This window comes from Genypterus blacodes, unplaced genomic scaffold (genome assembly GCF_046128005.1).
Source record: "Genypterus blacodes isolate CSIRO-AG114 ecotype Tasmania unplaced genomic scaffold, CSIRO-AGI_Gbla_v1 ptg000003l_1, whole genome shotgun sequence".
Taxonomy (NCBI): domain Eukaryota; kingdom Metazoa; phylum Chordata; class Actinopteri; order Ophidiiformes; family Ophidiidae; genus Genypterus; species Genypterus blacodes.
The window spans coordinates 6590576-6611318 of NW_027466817.1; the positions used below are offsets into that span (position 1 = coordinate 6590576).

At 44.8% G+C, this 20743-nt stretch overlaps 1 protein-coding gene across 7 annotated transcripts in view; it reads left to right on the top strand.

Annotated features, from left to right (window-relative positions):
• The window catches only part of mecom (MDS1 and EVI1 complex locus), a 124916-nt gene that overhangs the window by 21524 nt on the left and 82649 nt on the right, over positions 1 to 20743 (top strand). For all 7 annotated transcript variants that reach the window (XM_076145568.1, XM_076145584.1, XM_076145592.1 and 4 more), the window contains exon 2: positions 20229 to 20575. In XM_076145568.1, the coding sequence (XP_076001683.1) occupies positions 20229 to 20575 (347 nt within the window). The remainder of the gene's footprint in view (positions 1 to 20228; positions 20576 to 20743) is intronic.

A 20743-nucleotide genomic window follows, 5' to 3' on the forward strand; every position in this document is an offset into this window, starting at 1 on the left:
TGATTTTATGACCCTCTGTGTTTGTGTTTATGGAACATGGCTATTTTATTTTCTCCATCTTATCTGCCGGCAGATGGACGACATGGTTTTGACAGGGTTTATTTAGATGTTTGCTTTTTCCAGCACAAAGTACGATGGAGTGCAATTACAAGGAATGTCGAGCTAAAAACCCAGGGGTCAAAGGCCTTTTCCTGTCTCCCTCCCTGGCATGGAGTGCGACACTCTGGATGTGCCCAGTTTGGCGTGCAGTTTAGACCGCTGAATGTTAGATGTACGCACATTTTGCGTGCATTTAGAGAAATGCAACGGGGTGGATTAAGTGAACAGTCGAGAGGAGAGAGAGAGAGAGAGAGAGAGAGGAGACGAGAGGAGAGCAGAGGAAAGGAAAGGAGAGGAGAGGAGCTAAGTGGGTGAGGCCTGAGAGATTGTTCTTCACATCAGACACCTGCACCTCTCCACAGATCCCTCATCAAGTACTCACTTTGTCCCCGAACTGCACCATTGTCTGCTGGAGGGCCCTCCAGACTTTGCTCTGAATGCCACCCCGCGCTCCCCCAAGTGGACTCTGCCCAGCTCTCCCCGAGAGACGGACAAAACAGCGGATTCCAAAGCGCCGGCCCCTCCGCATTCCCTTGCCTCCGGGTGATAAAGAGGGGAACCTCAGGGCCGATTCACTCCCTCGCTCTTCATACCTCTCCAAGAGCCGGCCTCCGAAAAAAAAAACCAAGAGACGAGGAGGGACGAGGAGCGGAGGAGACCAGAGGGGTTGCGAGGGGTGGTCTCAGGGTCACAGAGTGATTAGTGAGGAGCAGAAGGCTGCCCCCCCCCTCCCCCCCCCACCCCCACCTTTGGTCTTCCTCCTCTGTGGTCACTGAGAAATGACTTCCACTGGGCTTACTGGGGAGTGTGGGTGGAGAGGGAAGTGGAGGAATTATTCCCTTCTGTCTGTCTGGACTATATTTAACCTGACTGACAAGATGGATGTTTCCAAGCCAGCGCTCCCTTCAGCATAAATGAAGCCATTATACTCTCCTCTCTCTTCTTCTTCTTCTTCTGTTTGGTATTCTTAACTGGGCGGCAAAATCTATGAAGAGTCCAAATCATGTTGAAGCTCAGACACGCTGGAGAAACACTGTGACCTCTAATACAACTACATGCATGTACTCAGACAGCAAAGTCCACATGGTTAGGGATAGCGAACCCATAACCAGTAGCTTCTCTACTACAACCCAGATCCTACATTCACATGAACACAAAGGCAGTGACATCCATGCACACACACACACACACACACACACACACACACACACACACACACACACACACACACACACACACACACACACACACACACACACACACACACACACACACACACACACACACACACACACACACACACACTCCGATACCCAATCGGCTTCAGGGTGCCTGGTGTGGCCCGCCAACGCAGGCCCTTACATGGGACTGGTGTGTGTGTGTGTGTGTGTGTGTGTGTGTGTGTGGAGGAGTTGGAAGTGATTAAGGAGAAATATGCCTTTCTCCCTGTAATGTCAGTAATAGGCAGCAGCACATCAAAGTCCAGGCCTGTCAGAATGATCCGGATCAAACCGGCCCCCATCTGGAAGCCATAACTGACTTTTCACTCATTTAAACACTCTTAAAACACACTGAACAGACACGGAGCTCCCGTCTCTGCTCACCACTCACCACCGCTCATATCAGCACCCTCTGCCCTGTGTGTGCGTGTGTGTGTTAGCTCTCTCGCTCTGCATGTTCTCCATTGTGTGTGTGTTCACATTAAATAGGCCCATGTGTTTCACATTTGCGCGTTACTAATTTTCATGTATGAATGTTTTCAGTCACACTTTAAGCTGCGTCTGTGTGCGCTGTGAGGGTTTACATCTAGAATTAAATATGTTAGCAGTGCATAATGCCCAAGGAGATATTTTTAGATTAGAATAAATATCAGTTCAACCATAATAGGAAAGATAATATTTTCCTTTTTTATAGGGGATAAAAAAGTCCCATGTTTTCCTACTTGAGCGTGGGTGGAAGATAAGTATCTTGACTGTGCATTGGGAGACAATGATGCAGGGGACACTCCCCTCTCTCGCGCACGCTCACACCGCGTTGACTGGACTCCTGGACATATATTATCTCTCCAAACACAAGTCGGACACAACTCTAAGTGTATTTTAATTGGCACAGAGCCGCCTTCCCAAAGCAAACAGCCGGCGGTGGAGCTGCCGGTGCCGCGCGCTCGCTGACTGACGGGCGGCCTGCAGTCAGCATGGGGTGGAGTCCCGTTGCCCGTCTGTCCACTCCAACACCACTCGGTCCGGTACAGCACTTCATTGTGTTTGTGTGTGCGTGCGTGTGTGCGTGTTTGTTTAGTTTGCGTGCATGCCCACATCTCCACTGTCTGTTTGTGTAAGAGCACAGTGCATATCTGTGCTGTGCTGCTGTGTTCCTCTGCAGGGTGTTTTGCATTTGAGTCGCACGCTTTCAGTAGTGCACCAGATCTTAACACCTAGCAGATAGCATCTTGAGTTAAAGTGCAAGTGATTTCATGCTAACAATTAAAGTAGGCATGTCAGTGGGCAGCCCAGGCCCCTGCTGCGGCCGGACAGGGAGTGGACCCGCCTTCATATCTCCTCCAGACAGAGAGACAGGAGGGCCTCTGGCTCCACAAACCACCACTGCAGCTAACGCACGCTACTTTACATTCCCAACATTCAGAGAAACTTTCTTTCTTTCTTTCTTTCTTTCTTTCTTTCTTTCTTTCTTTCTTTCTTTCTTTCTTTCTTTCTTTCTTTCTTTCTTTCTTCAGAACATTTGTCTTCGGATCAGAAGCAGCACTTCCCAAAGGCAGCGTCTGTTCTCTTTTATTTTACTCCCCTGGTTCCGCTGGTTCAGGAGATTGACACAGGGGTACACAGTTGCTAGCCACCATTGTTAAACAGTTATGTCCATCGCTGATGTTGGCGGTAGAGTCAAAAACAAGACCTCTATTGCATTCATGAGATGCGGGCCAGACCAAAATGGAGAATAGCGGTTTGGAAAGAAGGAGAAAGGGGGGGAGAGCTGAGGAAAGGGTGCTCTTAGTTTGAGTTTAGCAGATGGAGAAAACAATTCATTTTACAAGAAGTGAGGATTTCGCTCCCAACATCTACAGCTCCCCTCATAAACTCTATACACATCCATTATAAACCACCCAGGGACGTATGGGTTGCTTCGCCCGAGCCCGGCAACAGCGATGTCTGCCTCCAAATCCCCCCTGGACGCGTTTGAAAAACAAAGCGAGGCTTCGCTTCAACCTCATTAACTAGTTATAATAAACAAAACAATGTGTTTTTAATGGATGGCAAGTCCCGTACCCCCCCTTCCCCTGCCCGCCCTGGTCCAGAGCAACTGGCCAGTGGTGGGTTTCCCATGACTGCAGCTCGCGGTGTCATGATGATGGATGGGCAGGGTTGGCGGGGGCTGCCTCTTGCCCTTCTCCTTTGGGATGTCCCACGGACTGACAGGCACATTGTGGCGCCCGACCCGCGCTGACGCGCCGCTCCGCCCGCTGGCACAGCCACAGAGAACCCCAGAAAATGCCCGCTTCTCTAGCCTCACATTCATGTCCCCCCTCACAAGCACACACAGAGAAAGAAATACACGGCCAAGGCATGTGCGTGTACAAACAGCCAAACTCAGCATTACGTTTAATCTTCAGACTCAATTTGAATGCATCGCTGCTCAATTGAATGTAGACTGTAGGCGAAACCTTGCTGTTACGCACACAGACTTGATAAAAAAGCTTATATTTTGTGTCAATTTTGTGTGAACCCAAGTGTAGTGCACTGAATCAACACGTCACGGTGGCGCTCATGGATGCCTTTGTAGTGTAGATTGTGTTTGATGTGTTCATTATGCAGAATATTGAGCTGTATTGGCCAAGCATTACGTTCAAGTGCTTTATAGGTTGATGTCACAGTTTTATAGAAAATGCAGAACACTGAATGTAGTCATGTATTCTTTCATGTAACTTTGTGTGAGCATGTAGAACGTCTCTGCCCCTCTGTAAGAGAATCAGACTGTCTGGTGAATGAATGGCAACTGGTGGTTACATCCCAACAAAGTGGTTTAGGTGATTTCCTGGCGTTTAGGTTAAAGCGTAACTACAAACTGTTGCAACAAACATCTACTGCATAGTTGGTGGTTGGTAACACTGAAAGACAAGTGGACAATACCGAATAAAATACAAGGACAATCTGTTGTATATCTGTTCAAGCTTCTTCATCTTCTTTCTTTCCCTCATTTTGTTTTTGTCCGACTCACTGAAACACACTCAGACAAACACACACACACACACACACACACACACACACACACACACACACACACACACACACACAGCTTTTCCTCTGGAATAAAATTCTCCCCAGCTTGTGTAAAACAATCTAATAACACAGGCAGGCAGCACCTCTCAAGACAAAACAATGGCTCAGCTCAGGCCCACATTGTAAAGCAGCTCAGCCTGTTGCATGCTGGTATATGGAGCTGCACTGTAAAGTTGCCCTCTGGGTAATCACACATTTCCCTTCATTCTGTTATTTTTGTGATGACATTAATAATGATATGGATGTGTGGGTGTGGGGGCACAATTGTTTTCACACTTACAGTTATATTGTGTTCCGCTTTTGTCGAACATTGCCAAGCAAGCCACATCCTTACCTTCACCCCTCTCCCCAACCCCCAAGATGTAGTGGTGTTAGATGTTAAATGCTTCATTAGAGCAAAGGTCATTTGAATAAAAGAATAGGATACAACACTTAGACAGACGGAGTGCGAGGTTCGTGAGTGACCGTGACCCCTTTGCGACATTGTCCAATGTGTTTGTAAACAGGATGTCATTAACACTGGGAACTGAACCTGGCTCACAATGACTTTTGTCTGTGTGTGTGTGTGTGTGTGTGTGTGTGTGTGTGTGTGTGTGTGTGTGTGTGTGTGTGTGTGTGTGTGTGTGTGTGTGTAAGAGACAGACAGACAGGTGGGAGGGGGCCAGATAGGGCAGGGAACTGAGGCTGATAGAATTTCAAATAAAACACTTCACTGGCTTGAACTGATAAATCAGCACCCTCACAGTTTCCCTTTACTTTGTTCCTTCTTAACTACATCCAGGTTAACTTTGTCACATCAGATAAGCTGCAGCTAATGTGATGACATTTCTGGCTTGGTGTGGCTGCTGTACTAATGCAAGGGCAGATTGTGAAGCTGTACTAAGTGCACTCAACTGTCAGCTCTTATTGTGGTGTCAGTCCTTCCTTCTAATTAGTGTCCTCAGCAGGCAGGAAGTGGGCCTGGGCTGGACTAATCTGTCAGTGAGGCCAGACCATCCTCGCCCCGCCGACTGTTTCCTTAGATAAACCCAGAGCTCTTTATCTAAAAGAGTTGCGGCACTCGGGGGGTCTGGGAAGCCCCTAGCGATTCTGTTATTACTTCTTGGATACACACTTTATAGTGTGCTGTAAATGAGGCAAACTCTGCCTATTGGCTGAAATCTAGAATGTAGCATGTTTTTGGAATATACGTATAAGAAGCGAAGGGATTGTTGGTGTTTTCCGTACAGTAAAGCCCCTGCGGGCAGCGTTTTCACATCACTGCGGTGATCGCCGTGGTGACAGGTGTTGATTGAGCATGAGAGGGAGGAAGCATAGAGAAAGACACTTCCTGGCAGACAGTTTTATCAGCGAGGGAGCGGAGGGGTCAGAGAAGGGTGGATGAGGTTATCACACTCTGGTAGTCATGTACTGTATGAGGCCTGTGTACTCAGAACCTGTGGCGGCCTGGCAGCAGCCCAGAGTTGCTGACCAAGGCAACTGTCCCTTTGATATAAACACTGTGTGAGTTATAGCCACATGTTGAGACTATTAACTAAAGCAGTTGTTTTTTTCTCCCGTGTTCATAGTGAGTTGCCATAGTTCAACAGGTCATGGAATAGGTGGAAGCGCTTTCGGAAGCGTGTGTTCAGGAGGACCCGAGGTTGTTTGTCTATTGTCTGAGGGCGCTGAGACTTCCTGAGCAGATATCTCACACTCGCACTGATGGCCAAACTGCTCGCGGGTAACTAATGTGTGAAGCAAATGGACGGTGCGTGTAGTTTGAATCCAGGTTCGGCTCAAGTAACAAGTTCAGGCAGGAAAGAGAGAAAGTGAGAAGAGAGGAAAGGGAGAGTGATGGTGGAGGGAGGAGGGGGGTTACTTCCCTGTTCCCTCTTCTTCTGCCTCTTTTCCTCCCTCCCTTTGCGTACCACCAGCAGGGTCCAATTCCTCCACTTGAGCGCTCAGGGCCAGCAGCGCGCTGATTAGACGCACACCCCCAGCCGCGCTTCGCAGAGGACTCTGCAGCGGGACGACTTCAAATGCACCTCGCTCCTGCCACCCCAAATAAAACCTGACTGCTCCTAATGGGCATGTTTTAATCTCTCTGGGTTATTTGAAGATTTCTCCAGCCCGCTGCTGGCCACCGCAGAAACAAATTCCTCTGGCTTTGTTGATTAAACTGCCGCCTCTCTTCCGTTGCTTATCGTCCAGCAACGAGCCGCTCTTTTTAATTAAAAGTGAGACACCACAAGTGTGCAATTAACAACTGTTAATTATAGAGCTCTTCAGAAGTGCAACACTCCACCTTCATTTCAATTATATAATGGACAAGTGGCTTTTTGATCTCCAAATTAGTGAACTCTTGTAATATTTGTTTTGTGGGGATTTGGAGGGTTAATAGTGGCCTGTGGTGGCCTCCCCCTCCCATGATTGATGTAAGAGCGGAAAGAGGGATATTAAAAACTGGAACAGTCCATCAGGAAATGCAAATCACACCTTCATGTTAATGAGCAGGCACCGGGCCGGGGCTGGCCAGCCGTGGCTTTTCATGTGGGGGAAAAACAAGCGCCCACTCTGCCGCAAACTGATTAGTACATTTGAATTTGAAAGTTTAATTAAGTGCTTCTAATACAGATCGTTTTGGAGAGTGACACATAACATTAAATTCTTTGATATTTAATTTGGCCGCCTTTTGATTGCAGAGTAAGCGCGGGTTAAATTTGCTACGCAAAGTGTGGGAGCATTGAGCGCTATCCCAAAGGAGGCCGGAGCCACGGACTGCATAAAAAAACCTTTAACTGATAAGTGATGAAAATGTACTTAATGACCAATGCGCTCTTTGAGTGTATAAAGCGGAACACTTGTTCAGTTTTAATTACAATTGATTTCCATCTATGTACACGGCTTTGGCATTGTTAGTTTGGAGTTAGCATTCTTTCACTCACTGCAGTCCATCAATATGAAAAAAAAACAGACCTTGATTGATTTTTGGCTGCATGAACACATATAGGAGGTTAAAATGAGGTGATTATTAATTGGTTGGAACACTTTAATGTCTTTGGGGGATGCTTTTCCATTCTGGCTTGTTTTACTGGCTTGTCAATGTATCAAGTGGTTCAAAAGAAGTTTAATCTTTGCGCTGATGTGATTTGTAATTGCTTTACTTCCCCTGTCAATAAAGTTCTTATATGTTTTCCTACTACTGTGCTGGTACAGAAGACTCACAGCGACGTGTAGAGAATGTGCATGACAATGATAAAACACATTATCTTCTTCTACAGATTTCATCATACTTCATCCAAATTAATTTACTGCTTTCCATCTTACGTTTCAAGAAATACTATAATTATTCTGAATTCAGATGTCAAGCTCTATCTATCTGTGGTATTATAAAGATTCAACTACACTTACATCATATTAAATATCATGTTGCGGTTCTTACAATGCAGTGTAATAAATAAAGTTATCATATTTTGGTGGGAATGAACTCTCTCATACCAAGGATTTGCACTCAGTTGCACAAATGAAACCGTATCAAACGCATTAGTGTAAGAGATCCTCTGATAATTTGTTTGACTTTGTATTCAGCGTGTTCATGTTCAGGCAGTCTGCCAGCAATTCCACGGCCATGCCACTCCAAATATGCCCAAAACAGGAAACCAATTTGAGAAACATTGAAAGGGGGGGGGGGAGAAAAAGCATGAAGTCAACAGCCTCAAGTCACTCAAGCACTTTGGAATTTTGCATCGGTGAATATTGGCAGATCATTGCGACATAAACACCAAGTATTTAAATTCAAACCAGGTCATTATGGACGGTTCTTAAACAAAATGTCAGTCATTAAGGAAAGCCATGTGGCTATGCTTAGAGTCCATGTTTGTTTGAATTAAGGAGAAGAAGCAGGGGATTTCTGGGATCCTTCCCCTCTCTCTGAATGACACGATGAACACTCATTACAGGAACGCATTTCCCATCCAGCCCCCTCTGAGCAGAGTAGCTATGATGTTCTAGGGACTGTGTGTGTGTGTGTGTGTGTGTGTGTGTGTGTGTGTGTGTGTGTGTGCGTGCGTGCGCGCATGTGTACTCAGTCTAATCTGAGTTGCTGTTACTGTCATGCTCCTCTCACTTCCTCACTGTCCTCCTGCATTCGCACCTCAATCTCGCTGTCATTTGGCAGCTGTCACTCTCCATTTATGTACACTCTACAGGGGGCACTACGGACGAACCTTACCACTCCATGGACACACACACACACACAGACACACGCACACACACACACTATATATTCATCTATTCTCTTTAGACCTTCAAGTGCACACAATAATACCCTGAACATCCTGCTGAGTGTTTTACTGAAAGTGAATGTGAATTGTAAAAATTGCTTACATATTAAAGCAAGAAGTGTATATGTAATAACATTTCATAAACTTTCACTAACCCTATTAACAGTTTGGGATCAACTCTTTCTAGCCACGACAAAAACATTCTCAATATGGTTTTGACCATCAGCTTAACTGACATGTGTGTGTGTATGGGGTTATTGCAGACAATCTGATTGCCCTACCTGTTGTCACAGGGACACACACTGTTTACGTACCGTGCAATGTCACACAGCGTGTTATGCAGAGAGACAACAATCAGGGAACAAGGGCACAATCCAGCTGTATTGTCCAGTTAAATCACCTCCAAAATAGATGGAAATTGACATCCATAACAAATAACATAAACAGCTTCAGTGCACCGAGGGGGATTTTGTTGCTCGGGGCACAGGGCAGAACGCGTAGCTCTCCAACAATCATTAAACAAACATCCTCTCCAGGACCTTTCCATGCCCGGGTCTGTTCCACATGTCGCGCTTGTGGTTTGGAAAGTCTCTGTAGCTGCGGACGTTATTGTATGTAACAAGTTCTGTAACAAAGTTAAGGCGGAATTGGCCTGCTGCTGTGTTAGTGCTAAAGGCAAGCAGACCCTCGGAGTGGAAAAGCAACCTTCAGACAAAGTCCATTCATATCCAACAATATTAAATAGAGGATGTCAGGTTGGTAGTAGGTGGTCAACTTGTCACATTAAAAACACTCCAGCTTTCCAACCATACACAGATTTCTCCTCTGATTTAATTCAGCTTTGTAAAGGCTGAGAGGTTTAGGGCTTCTGATAATAAAAAACGCGTAAAAAGGAGGAAAAGCAGGTAGACGAGCGCAGAGATAAAGGCTTGAGAAGGAGGCTATTGAGCGAGTTCAACGTGTGTATTTATAACCTCCGACCCGGCGCTTCAATGCCACAAAAGCAAAAATAAAGGCACTTTATCACCAGTTTCAAGAGGCGACCAGATGTAAGAGAAAGGATTAATTAAACGAAGCTGGCCAAAGAAATGGGGATGGAGGCTTTTTTTTAATGGTTCTCCCACAGAAAGAACCTTGTTAAAGAGTAGACGAGAGAGTTATGTGAGTTTGTAGCGCAATAAAGCAGCGCCCTAATTACACTGTAGATATTGAAATTCAGAGATTCTGTATCGCAAAGGAATGTCTCCGTGTTTGTGTGCGGTTTGTGCGCCCACATGTGTGTGCGTGTGTGTGTGTGTGATTTTGTGTTTTCCATTTTGGTGTCCGTGTGATGGGCTCGAGTTTGTCAGATGCCTCAACCCGGAGTTGAGGGCCATTTGTCATTGGTGGGATTCATTACATGTGTCCCTGCCCCCCCCCCTCAGCTGGGCAGTGTGATCACCACTGACCCCCTGTGACAACCACAGCACCTTCATTATGTCACCGTGGCCGCCCTGTCACTACGGCAACTCTCTAACTGTCTGGGTGACACCCCTGGGTGGGACTCCAATCTCTCATCTGGAGGCCCGCCTGTCTCTGAGCGTGTCACTGTGTGTGCATGTGTGTACCTGTGTCCATTTTGCAAGCATTTAGACATTGATCTTTGGTTTGTTCTCATTTTGGGGCGGTGGGTTACGAGGAGATTAGGGTCACGCTTTTTGCATTTGCAGAAAAATTAGCAACACCGTTTGTCAATTCAGGACATTTTGAGTGTTTGTAAATTACCCTAATAAATTCATCCATCTGGTTCTCCACAAGGTAGAAACGAGACTTTGCTGAAGCAGTTTTTTGCACAATTTCCTCACATTACTTCCCAATATCATAATTCCAGGACATAAAGTGACCCTCAGCTTAATGAATTTTATTTCCCAGTAGGTGCTGGGTGAGTTCTTTTCATCCATTCTTGTGCCACGTTATCATATTTGTCTTCCCAATGGGACCGTTTCTGATAACACACTGGACACTGTTATACTATTACCTCTGCCTATTTTGTAATCAGCAATTATTCAATTATGTCCCATTAGTTGGTGGGTGTTGCCAATGTCCCCGCCCAGGGCGTTTAGCCCCTGCTCTCTGTCAGGGGGAGACCCCGAGGGCCCCGCAGAACGCCTGTGATTAGTGTTGCTTCTGCAGAGAGGTGACAGAATCCCTCTTCAAATATTTTGTCTTCATTTTACGGCTCTGAGATGCAATTATGGAGCAGCAGTTCATTACGGCGGCACGCCGAGCTTCATGTTTTATGCATGCTGCCTCATTTAGGGCCTTTATTAACGAGCAGGTTTGACCAGGCTGTTTGAGACTAGACTGCACTATGGCCAGCACTGTGTGTGTTTGTGTAAGCCTGTGTGTGTGAGAGAGTGTGTGAATTTACTTCTTACACGAGTAAGAAAAGCCATAGAGTGAGTAATAGAAGAAGAGAACGGCTGCTATATGGAAAATGAAAACAGAAATGAAAAATTTGATAGAGAGAAAAAAGCCGAATAAAGGAGAGAGGGTGTTTGGTCAGTGTGGTGGTCACTTCACTCCTCTGCCCTCTTCATCCCCAGCAGCTCTAGCCCGGTGGCATGGCTCTGCAGTGTGCAGGCTGGTGCAGGCTGGCTCGCCTCCGTAGATTGAAGGGGTGGGGGCAGCAGGGGTGACTAACTGCACCTCCCTCAGCAGGAGAAACTCCATCTGCATCCAACATTGAGACAGATGAGGCCAATTTGGCTCCTTAAATTTCTGGGCTGTGATGGATGTGGGGTGGCTGTGCTCAGTAAGAGGTTTGGTGGAAGGGTGTGAAGGGAGAGAGGGAGAGAGGGGAGACAGGTGAGCTAAAGGAGAGAGCGCGAGGTATTCAGGTGTGTTGGAATGAAGTAAGAGGGGTGAAGGACACTCACCTCTGGTTTTGGACAATCCTGTTATGAGAGAGATTAAGTATTAAGTATTTGTATAAATGTATTTTTAGGTTTCACATGTATGGCGCAAAGTAGACACATTGAGGAATGTTGCGAAGCGAAGTCAGGACATGTAGAAAGGTGTAACACAGTGATGAAATCACAGTAGAAAAGTACTTTACGTGTAAAAGCTCTACATTTAAATATCTATGCAAGGAAAAGTACTCCGTGTGAGGAAGTGAGGAATGATCCCTTTAAGACATTTTAACCTCGCTTCTCTAATTGGACTGAAATGGAATTTAATGAAATGGGAAATTGAAACTTAGAAATACAAAGATTTTCATGAAAATCACTCAAGTTCAAAGTCAGTTGAAATACACACTTCTCTAATACTGTATGGTCTGCAACTGGGATAGAATGTTTTAAAGCTTTTTCTTAAGCCATTTTTAAGTGCAGCCATCACACAAATGCAGTAAAAAGAATAAAAATTCCTTCTGAAATGCAGTAGAAAGTAGTTCAAAAATACTCAAGTAAACTGCAAATACATAAAAATGTACATAAGCACAACAAATGAAAAGTCCGTCTAAGGCTGAACATGCTGAGTAGATTGGATGCAGATGTCAGATATGAGGTAGATAGCCGCTAGTGCGTCGAGCTTAGCTAACGGGCTAACAACAAACAGCAGTGTGGCGTTTTCACTGTATGTATCGACATCGGATTTCCACTTCTTAACTCGGACAAATCTAAAGCTAATGTGGCGTGGCTGGAAATTTTGGTGTGGCCAAAAATTGTCTTGGGTGTCAGGAGTGCAGCCAAATCTGTAATTTGCTCAACGCCCACCATGAGTTTGTCTCCTGTGCTCGCGCCGCGTTTGCACAGCGCACAATGCAAACATGTGGAGGTCACGGTTATTGATTCTTCGATACAGCATATGGCTTCACGGGGGTTGATCTTGATCAGGTGCGCCTCATTATGTGTGTCAAACATTTGAATATCCTCAAGCTTGGTTCCAGGGTTTTACAGCGAAACATAAACCAAGTGCTGCTCAGGTTCTTTATTTCACAAACACAAATTTCAAGTAGTCAGCTTATATTTATTTATATTATGCCTGCAATTTTGACCAAGCTTTAACTGACTGATGGCCTCCTCTCTGCAGACCACAGCTCCCATCTGCACTGCAGTTCAGCCCCCTTTGATAAGAACTACCATCCTCAGGCCTACATAAATATTTTATCAAGTATAATGGAAATTGTCAAATCAATCTAATTGTGTAATGCATTATGAAGACATCAAACTTAAACAAAGCACATATGCTATCATTTCTTTTAACGACTGGGCCAGGCTGGGCAGGGTTGAGCTGGCGGTTTAGTACCCAGGGGGCCTTCCTCGGGGCTGAGGGGGGGGCGGGGGCTGGCAGCAACCACTCTGGATATACGTCTCCCTCTGCTCTGCCCAGACCTGCCTGTCTCACATTTCATCAAAGGAATCAATTTCTCAAATGTGCACAACTGTGAGCCATAATTATATTAGGGCCCAATGGCAGTTAGCCATAACATGAAAGCTAAAGAGGGGTAGAGGGAAGGAAAAGAGGAGAAGAAATGAGAGAGAATGCACATCTATGCATGCGTGTTTACACTGACATGCATTGTGCTGATGGTAATATAACAAATTAGAGGCTCTGCCTACCCTGTGTTTTTAATGATATAGTGTGATGTCTTTCCTATATTGTGCAGCCAGCTTACAAGAGTATCCAGCATGTATTTTCCTCTGCAGTATTGATGTAGTTGCTGTCCAAGAAGAGCGAGGGATGCGGATGGTGGAGCAGAAGGATAACAGAAATGAGGCAGCCAGAACAAACAAATCAAATGCTTAGGGTGTGTGACATGTTTCTGGGGTGCCGGGGATTGAACAGGAGGCGAAGACAGAAGAGATGATGGGATTAATGACCTTTGTCAGCACGCTCACTCTCATATGTCACTTCAGAGGAGAAAACAGCCAAATCAGTTCTTTCAGGAGGGATGTGCACATTGCGTATGTACACACTAGTGCAGACAATGACATGCGTACAGGCACGTATACACACGCACACACACTCACACTCTGAGGTTAGTCTGTTCAATGGAAACTCAGTGGCAGAACATTTGAGACTTTGTTCCACTAGAGTTGTTGCACAGTCAGGACAATTTCTTCCAAATCATCTCTTTATGTAAATAATCTCCGAGACGTGATGATGAAACAGAAAGAAAGGTCTATGCTGTTGTTTATTATGACGCTACAATCCCCATTGTTTCTAACTCTCTATCGTGTCTCATCTCTCATGTTTCTTCCCTCCCTGCCTCTCGCCTCCACCTTCCTTTACGTCCCACCTTTTTTTTCTGATCTTCTCTGTCCCCGGGTCGTCTGATGTATGAGCTTGTGGAAACAATGTTAGTGCAGTGTTATTATTCTTTAGTTTGCTTTGCGTTTGACGGGCTTGAGTTGGCGTCCGGGTGGGATCCGATCTCATTATGCAAAAACACTCCGCTGAAAGCGTTCATAAAAATCATTTGGCGACTGGCATCCCACTTAGGAATACCTGTCAATGTAAGGTTGAAGATAAACTCTGCAAGCCAGACAGAGAGACGTAATGATGAGATATGGGATTGATTGTGGTTTTAGGATGTAAACCCCTTGTGTATGTGTGCGTGTGTGTGTGTGTGTGTGTGTGTGTGTGTGTGTGTGTGTGTGTGTGTGGCTGTGTGAGACTCGGTAGCTCACAACTGTATGACACTGAAAATCTACGCTCACTCACACATACTTAATTTTCCCTTTTATGCAATCTCACATTTTCCCTCGTCTCTCTCTGACACACGTACACACACATACACACACCTCTTTTTATTGTGTCTCCCCTCTGTATCGTCCCCTCCTCACCCTGTCCTAACATACATCTTTATCAAGCGGCTGTTGTCAGACAACATTAGATAATTAATAGGCCATTTGTCAGGCCTGTGAGAAACATGTTAAAATCCCCAAGCAGCTCCCCTGATAAATCCCGCCGCGCACACAGGCGCCTTTGTTGTGTCAGCCTGCCATCGGAGCTGCAGATTTACCATTAAAGGACCCTCATTATTAATCACAACTAATGCTAATTAATTAGGTGTCTGTGTGTGCACGGATTGGGACCGGCTCTGAGTCTCAGTTTGTTGTGCAATGTTAATTGGTAACTCAGCCCAGGGCTCTTAATGGAGTGTTTTCCATTTGGAACGGGGAGTAACTGAGTAACACCCACGTGAAAAAAACACAAGACAATCCTCTCATTAATTAAGACTGTTAAGAGCTCTGCTAATGCTACTGCGATGTGTGTGCGCTTGTGTGTGGGTGGCTGAATATATTGTCCAGTTAAACTATGTGTGTGTGCATATGGTGCTGGCTGAACAGTAATTCTGGTCTTTACATTGTTGTTGTCTTGAGCTTCTGCTTCAACAAGCAACAGGCAAATATCGGGCTGCCCTGTAAAGTAATGTTAGTGTTGTTTTATTAAGTCTCGAGTTAAAGCACCTGGGCCATTGAACCAATTTATCCTCTTTTTTGCCTTTTAAAGAGGTTTTTAGGGTTGAGGTTTTTTTTAATCTCTAACAGATAAAAGTGAGGATTTAATTTGGAATTAAAATCTTTCACAACAGGATTCCATGTGCGTCCTGAAACAAATATTCAGAGTTTCAAGAATGAATTTATGAACTGCTTGCCAATTCCGTGCTGGTGTTTACAGCATTGATTGTGTGTACTTTGTATCAGTGGGCTCCACATTCACCCCAGTGGACCCAGAGACCAAACGACTCCTGAAAAGCGTCTGTACAGGCCTCTATTAAGCACAAAGACAGAGTTAATTAGGAAGCCTATTGCCTCTCCTGAGGGCATGGGCCTCCAAACGCTCTCTCCTTTACACCCTGCTGAGGGAATCTAGGCACAAATGATGCACTGTAATTAACAGCGCTTAGCAAATCAACAGCAGCCATGTCCTGATTAGCGACAGCTGTGAGAGCATTGCAGTTAACCAAATGAAAGATTATTATTATATTTATTTTCTACTGCCACAATAACTGCTATCTCCCAGACGATTACCTCGTGCACCGGTCCTTAATCCTGGTCGTTGTGTGCGACGTTTGCGAGATCAGGTGTGTTTAAGATCCTGGAAGGAAACGGCTATTTGTCCAGTGGTCAACCAAAATAAATAAGGTGACAAATCACCTTTACAGTGGAATTTTTAAAAGTCCAACTGTGTAATAATTTCTAAATTAAGTTATTCTTTGCAAAAATTACACTTTTTATCAGTATATCTTTTCTTCAAATCGGGGTGGCAGCTATAAGACTGACACTTTTTCAATGTCCAGCTTCGACCTATATTTTGTGTTTATTGAGGCTCAAATAGGTAGGATGTGGCAAAGGAAGGAGTGTGGTTCTCCTACCTAGCAGCGGGTAATCGCCTATTCTCCTGCTGCTTTGTTAATAATAATAATTACTTAAATCCCTCACAACTGGGCTTGTAATGCTAAACTAGCAGCTAGCCAAGCAAACAATGCGTCAGACCAGCTGATCAGCGCAAACTGTGAAGCTGCTCCGATAAAATCAAACAACCAGGCCGAAGAGCCGCAGTAAAAACAGACAGCCAAACCTGATAACATGGAGCAATAATGTTATCTGGACGCTCACTCTCCTGCTGCGATACGAAGAAGTATCGCCTCATTCATTTGCCTGAGGCAATACTTCTTCGTATCGCTCCTCTTCCCATCGCGTGCTGCAACAGCTCTGTGCCCCCCACTTTGGGAACCACTGATTTAGCTAATCGGGTGTAAGAAGAGCAGGTATATGACTCACATAGTCTGAAACTGTTGTGCTGTTTTCAAGTGTTCATATATTCTATACATTTCCTGCTGTAATGGTCATTGCTGAGTCATTTCTTTCTGTGCTCTGTGCTTTGGGACTGGAACTGAAGCATTATGAACACATTTTATGATTATCCTCTAGCATATGAACATAGAGGAAAAGACAAACAGTGGAATTACATACTTGTGGATGATGACTAATGGAGGGGATCATATGTAATTATGTTTGACCTAGCATGAGGGTAACACCTCCCCCACCTCACTTGTCGGTTATCACAGGCAACAAATGATGTATACAGATAAGTGCGAGCAGTCCCCAGAAGGTGAGGAGTTCATTTCCATATTTCATATTCTAAGCTCCTCCATCAGTCAACTCTGCGGCCTCTTTATCTGGGTAGATAAAGTGATGTGTGAATTGGGTCCAGACTAAGTGGATGACTAATGTCCTCACCTTACACCTCCTTGTCATAACCTGACACACCATTGTGCACTATTAGCTGACACGCAACAGAGGACATTTATTTGATACATATGAATAGAATGGACATTTTTACCTTATTAAGATATAAGGGAGTAAAAAGCAGTACTGGGATCAGGCACGGGCAGGGAAATTGGAGGGAAAGACGGACAACATTGTAAGAAAGACAGCAATGGAATTAGAATGAGAGAGACAGAGAGGGGTAGAAAAATGAGGGTGACTGGAGGTGTGTGTGTGTGTGTGGGAGGGGGTGGGGGGGTTGACTATGTCCACAGGTAGGCTATTTCTCTCTGTAAACATATGTATCCATTTGTCCCGTGGGTGCGTCCCCTTGGCGTCCCGTCAGCAGTGGCTGGGTCACACCTCCATTAGGGGCTTTGTCACAGTGATTAATAGCTCCTTCTATCATCTTTAATTCACTCCCTGATGATGGCGGCCCTGCTCGCTGCTCGGGGTAATCGTGTGATGTATGAGTCCGCCCAACACCTTGTGGCAGAGGTGAAAATCATTCCACCCATGCAGATAGCAGGCTCGGGAACAAATGTTTTCCCTCCTAATAAAAATTAATGAATTTGGCAATGAGCGCAAACATTTGAATACATGGGATATAATCGCGTGTGTGCAAGAGACTGGATGTGTATATTAATGCGGAGGATCATGATTTATTTTCTTATGTTCGTGAGTGATTTTGATGGGGAGATAATATTGTTATTCTTACAATTTAGCACTTTTTTCTTGTATTTTTTGCATACCTCTGTCAGACATATTCTGTGTTAATGATGCACTTGAAAGTGTTGCTCTGGATGCTACTCCCAGCTGGAGTTCCCCTGCTCTATCCAGAAGTGCCTCTCTTTGATGAAGGGCGTCATCTTGCAATAGCGGAGAAATGTCTATTACTGAATAAACAAACACAACTATTTTCCCTAAGTAAGCAGAACCACAGAGAAGCACTCACACACTCACAGCACTGACCAAATCATCTGTGTGTATTGTCCTTAATGCACCATAATGTTTAAGCTTTTTACTTATCAATCATCTACAGATGAAACCACAATTTTTAAAACTCTGAACATAGCATATTTGCTTTCGGGTAACGTTTACCTTTCGGAAACCTATATGTTTATGAATTGAAATGTTCTCTGTGAATCCACTGGACCGGGAGAATTTCTGGTCTAAATCAAATATAAACTTGGAGACCAGTGTGAGGGGGAAATGTCAGAGGAGAAACAGCAATGGAGGTATACAGTTACCTTTAAAAGCTCTTGTCCCTCTACCATATGGCAAGCTTAACATCCAGGACCATAACCGTGTTACACAGTCTCCGTGCTGAAAATCATTAGGTTGAGTCCCAGAGCCACATTGGGTTTCATGCCCGGCCCCGCTCAGCAGTGTCTTTAAAAGACTTTCCCCTCAAACACATTGGGCCCACACAGTGTGTGTGTCAAACACAATAGCTGCACAGACACTGTGATCAGGTTTTGCGGCAGGGACTGACTTTGAGAAATGCTCAAGTTGTAGACCGACTTGGTTAGGCAAACCTACACGTAGCACATAGCACAAACACAAAAAAAAAATCTAGATTTCCGTCATATAAGGCTGATTCAGCAGAGTCTATCCAAATATATATGTCTTACCTCACAGAAAACACCTTTATCCTGACAAGGATTATAAATTGGTAGAGAAAACACTTCATGTATTACGTCTACGCAACAGCTCAGGCTCCTTTTTGCCAGATATTGTGCTTCAACCTTGCCAAACTGCACACAACACCATACAATACCACTAATAACTACAGCTTTGTAAATTCCTTATAAGCATTTCTGATCCAGCCGCAACAAGAGTGGAACATAGCAAACACCACGAAGGCTAAATAAAGTCTAGTCATGTCCACCTACTGACATTATCAGTTTAGTTAGTAGTTGTATGCCTGTGCGATCAAAGGCCAACAGCACAGTATCACAGGAGCAGCACTTCAGGAATGTTCTGGTGATGGGTTATGGAGCCTCATTAGCGCTCCTCTCTCCTCCGGGCCTGTCAGCCTATGTTAGGCACAGCCCACCACAGATGCATGCTGGGACAGCAGCAGCTTCCTGCGGATCATTTCCGTCTGTCGTTGTGATTGTTTCCCCGACTGTCTCTCTGTCTGTCTATGTGTGTGTGTGTGTGTGTGTGTGTGTGTCTAGGTGGACACCTGGTTGGCAGTATGTGATGCTCTCTATGTGCTTGTCTGTCAGCTTGTTGATAATTAATCCATTATAAATTGATTGCTGTTACCAAATTAAGAAAATATGGTTGGGTGATATGGTGTGAGAGCGCAATTTATCTTTGCTATTGTGTGTTACTATTATTATACCAGAGCAGAATTACATCATCTGAGTTAATTGTTTAGATACATTGAATATATTTCTTTAATGGAGGAAGTGGGGGCTACAATTTGAAGTTAGAAGATGGAATTTGTTTTAAAAAGTTGTTTAACAAAGATGCATTTTGTGTTTGATAAGGGGAAGAGTAAACGATCAATGAAGGGAATTGCTGACAATTTGGATGCTTAACATTTAATCAGTCAAATGTCTAAATATCTGCATGTCTCTACTTACCTGCGTTAAATGTTTGTGGCTCTGTGCTGCTTTGTTCCACCTGCACACTGTGTCACCAAGCTGCCCCCCCCCCCCTTGTGTAGGTTCAAGGGTCGCACTTCAATGTCCTTTTCCACTCTGTTCACAATTAACCCCAGTGTGCTTCCCTCTGTTTTCACACTGTACGTGAAGAAAGAGTTCAGGAAAAGGAAGTATAAAACAGTCAGAGTAGCACAATGCACAGCGGACCCTGCGAACACAAAAGGGCAAACCAGACCACATTTTTGCTTAAAGGATTTTCAGCTGCAAAACGCGAGTTATTATGGATGAAGTCATATGTTTTGTAATGATCTTAATTTGAATGTGTCTTTTTGGTTTTCCATTGGCGAATGCAGGAGAGCATCAATATTAAAGAACATTCTCAGCATTTGAAATGACAATTTACCCTTTGATCCTCCTTCTTCTGCTGTTTGTTTGAGGGTTTTAAGTCTTTATATGTGGACTATGTATGATTTATCTAAGTAGGTAGTTAGGTAGTTGAACATAGATGGAACAAGTTGGACAAGAGGCTACATTTGGTCTATGATGATGTGTCCCTTATTGCATTTTGATGAGCTATTAATATGTACTGTTACTCACTCATATGAAACATTTGATATTCGTCTTTCCAAGTATTCATTATATCACAAAGCCGTCAATGAGCATTACCCTCACATGGAGGCTCTGTTTCTGTCACAGGTGATGGTGATGACGACTTTGCCCTTTACGCGTCTGACATCTTAGACGATGTATGTGGGTCAGATGGAGACCCTCTACCGCCTTCGGCCCTGGCAGACGACCCAGCGTCTCCTCTCCTCTCTGACGACGAGGCCTCACCGCAGGAGCACCTGTCAGTCCAGCACTCGAGCATCTATATGCCCCAGGAGAACGTGACCATTCCCCTGGACTTTGAACTCCGCGAGTCTACGGTGCCTGGTGGCGAGCTGGGCATCTGGTCCCGCCGGAAGTTAAACATCGGCGAGCGTTTTGGACCCTACATGGGAGAGCACAGGCCGTGCCTCAGAGATCCAACTCAAGGCTGGGAGGTAGGAAAATAATGAATGTATACTAATTAAAATTGCGCATTCATAGGGTGTTCCGAAGGGATTTGCTTTGCTGAATTGCACCGTTACTGATGAGTGAGTTACAAACAAGTGCGTTATAGTGACCACCATGTTTTCCATGGTTTTAGGATTTCTGTTATGCAGAAAGAG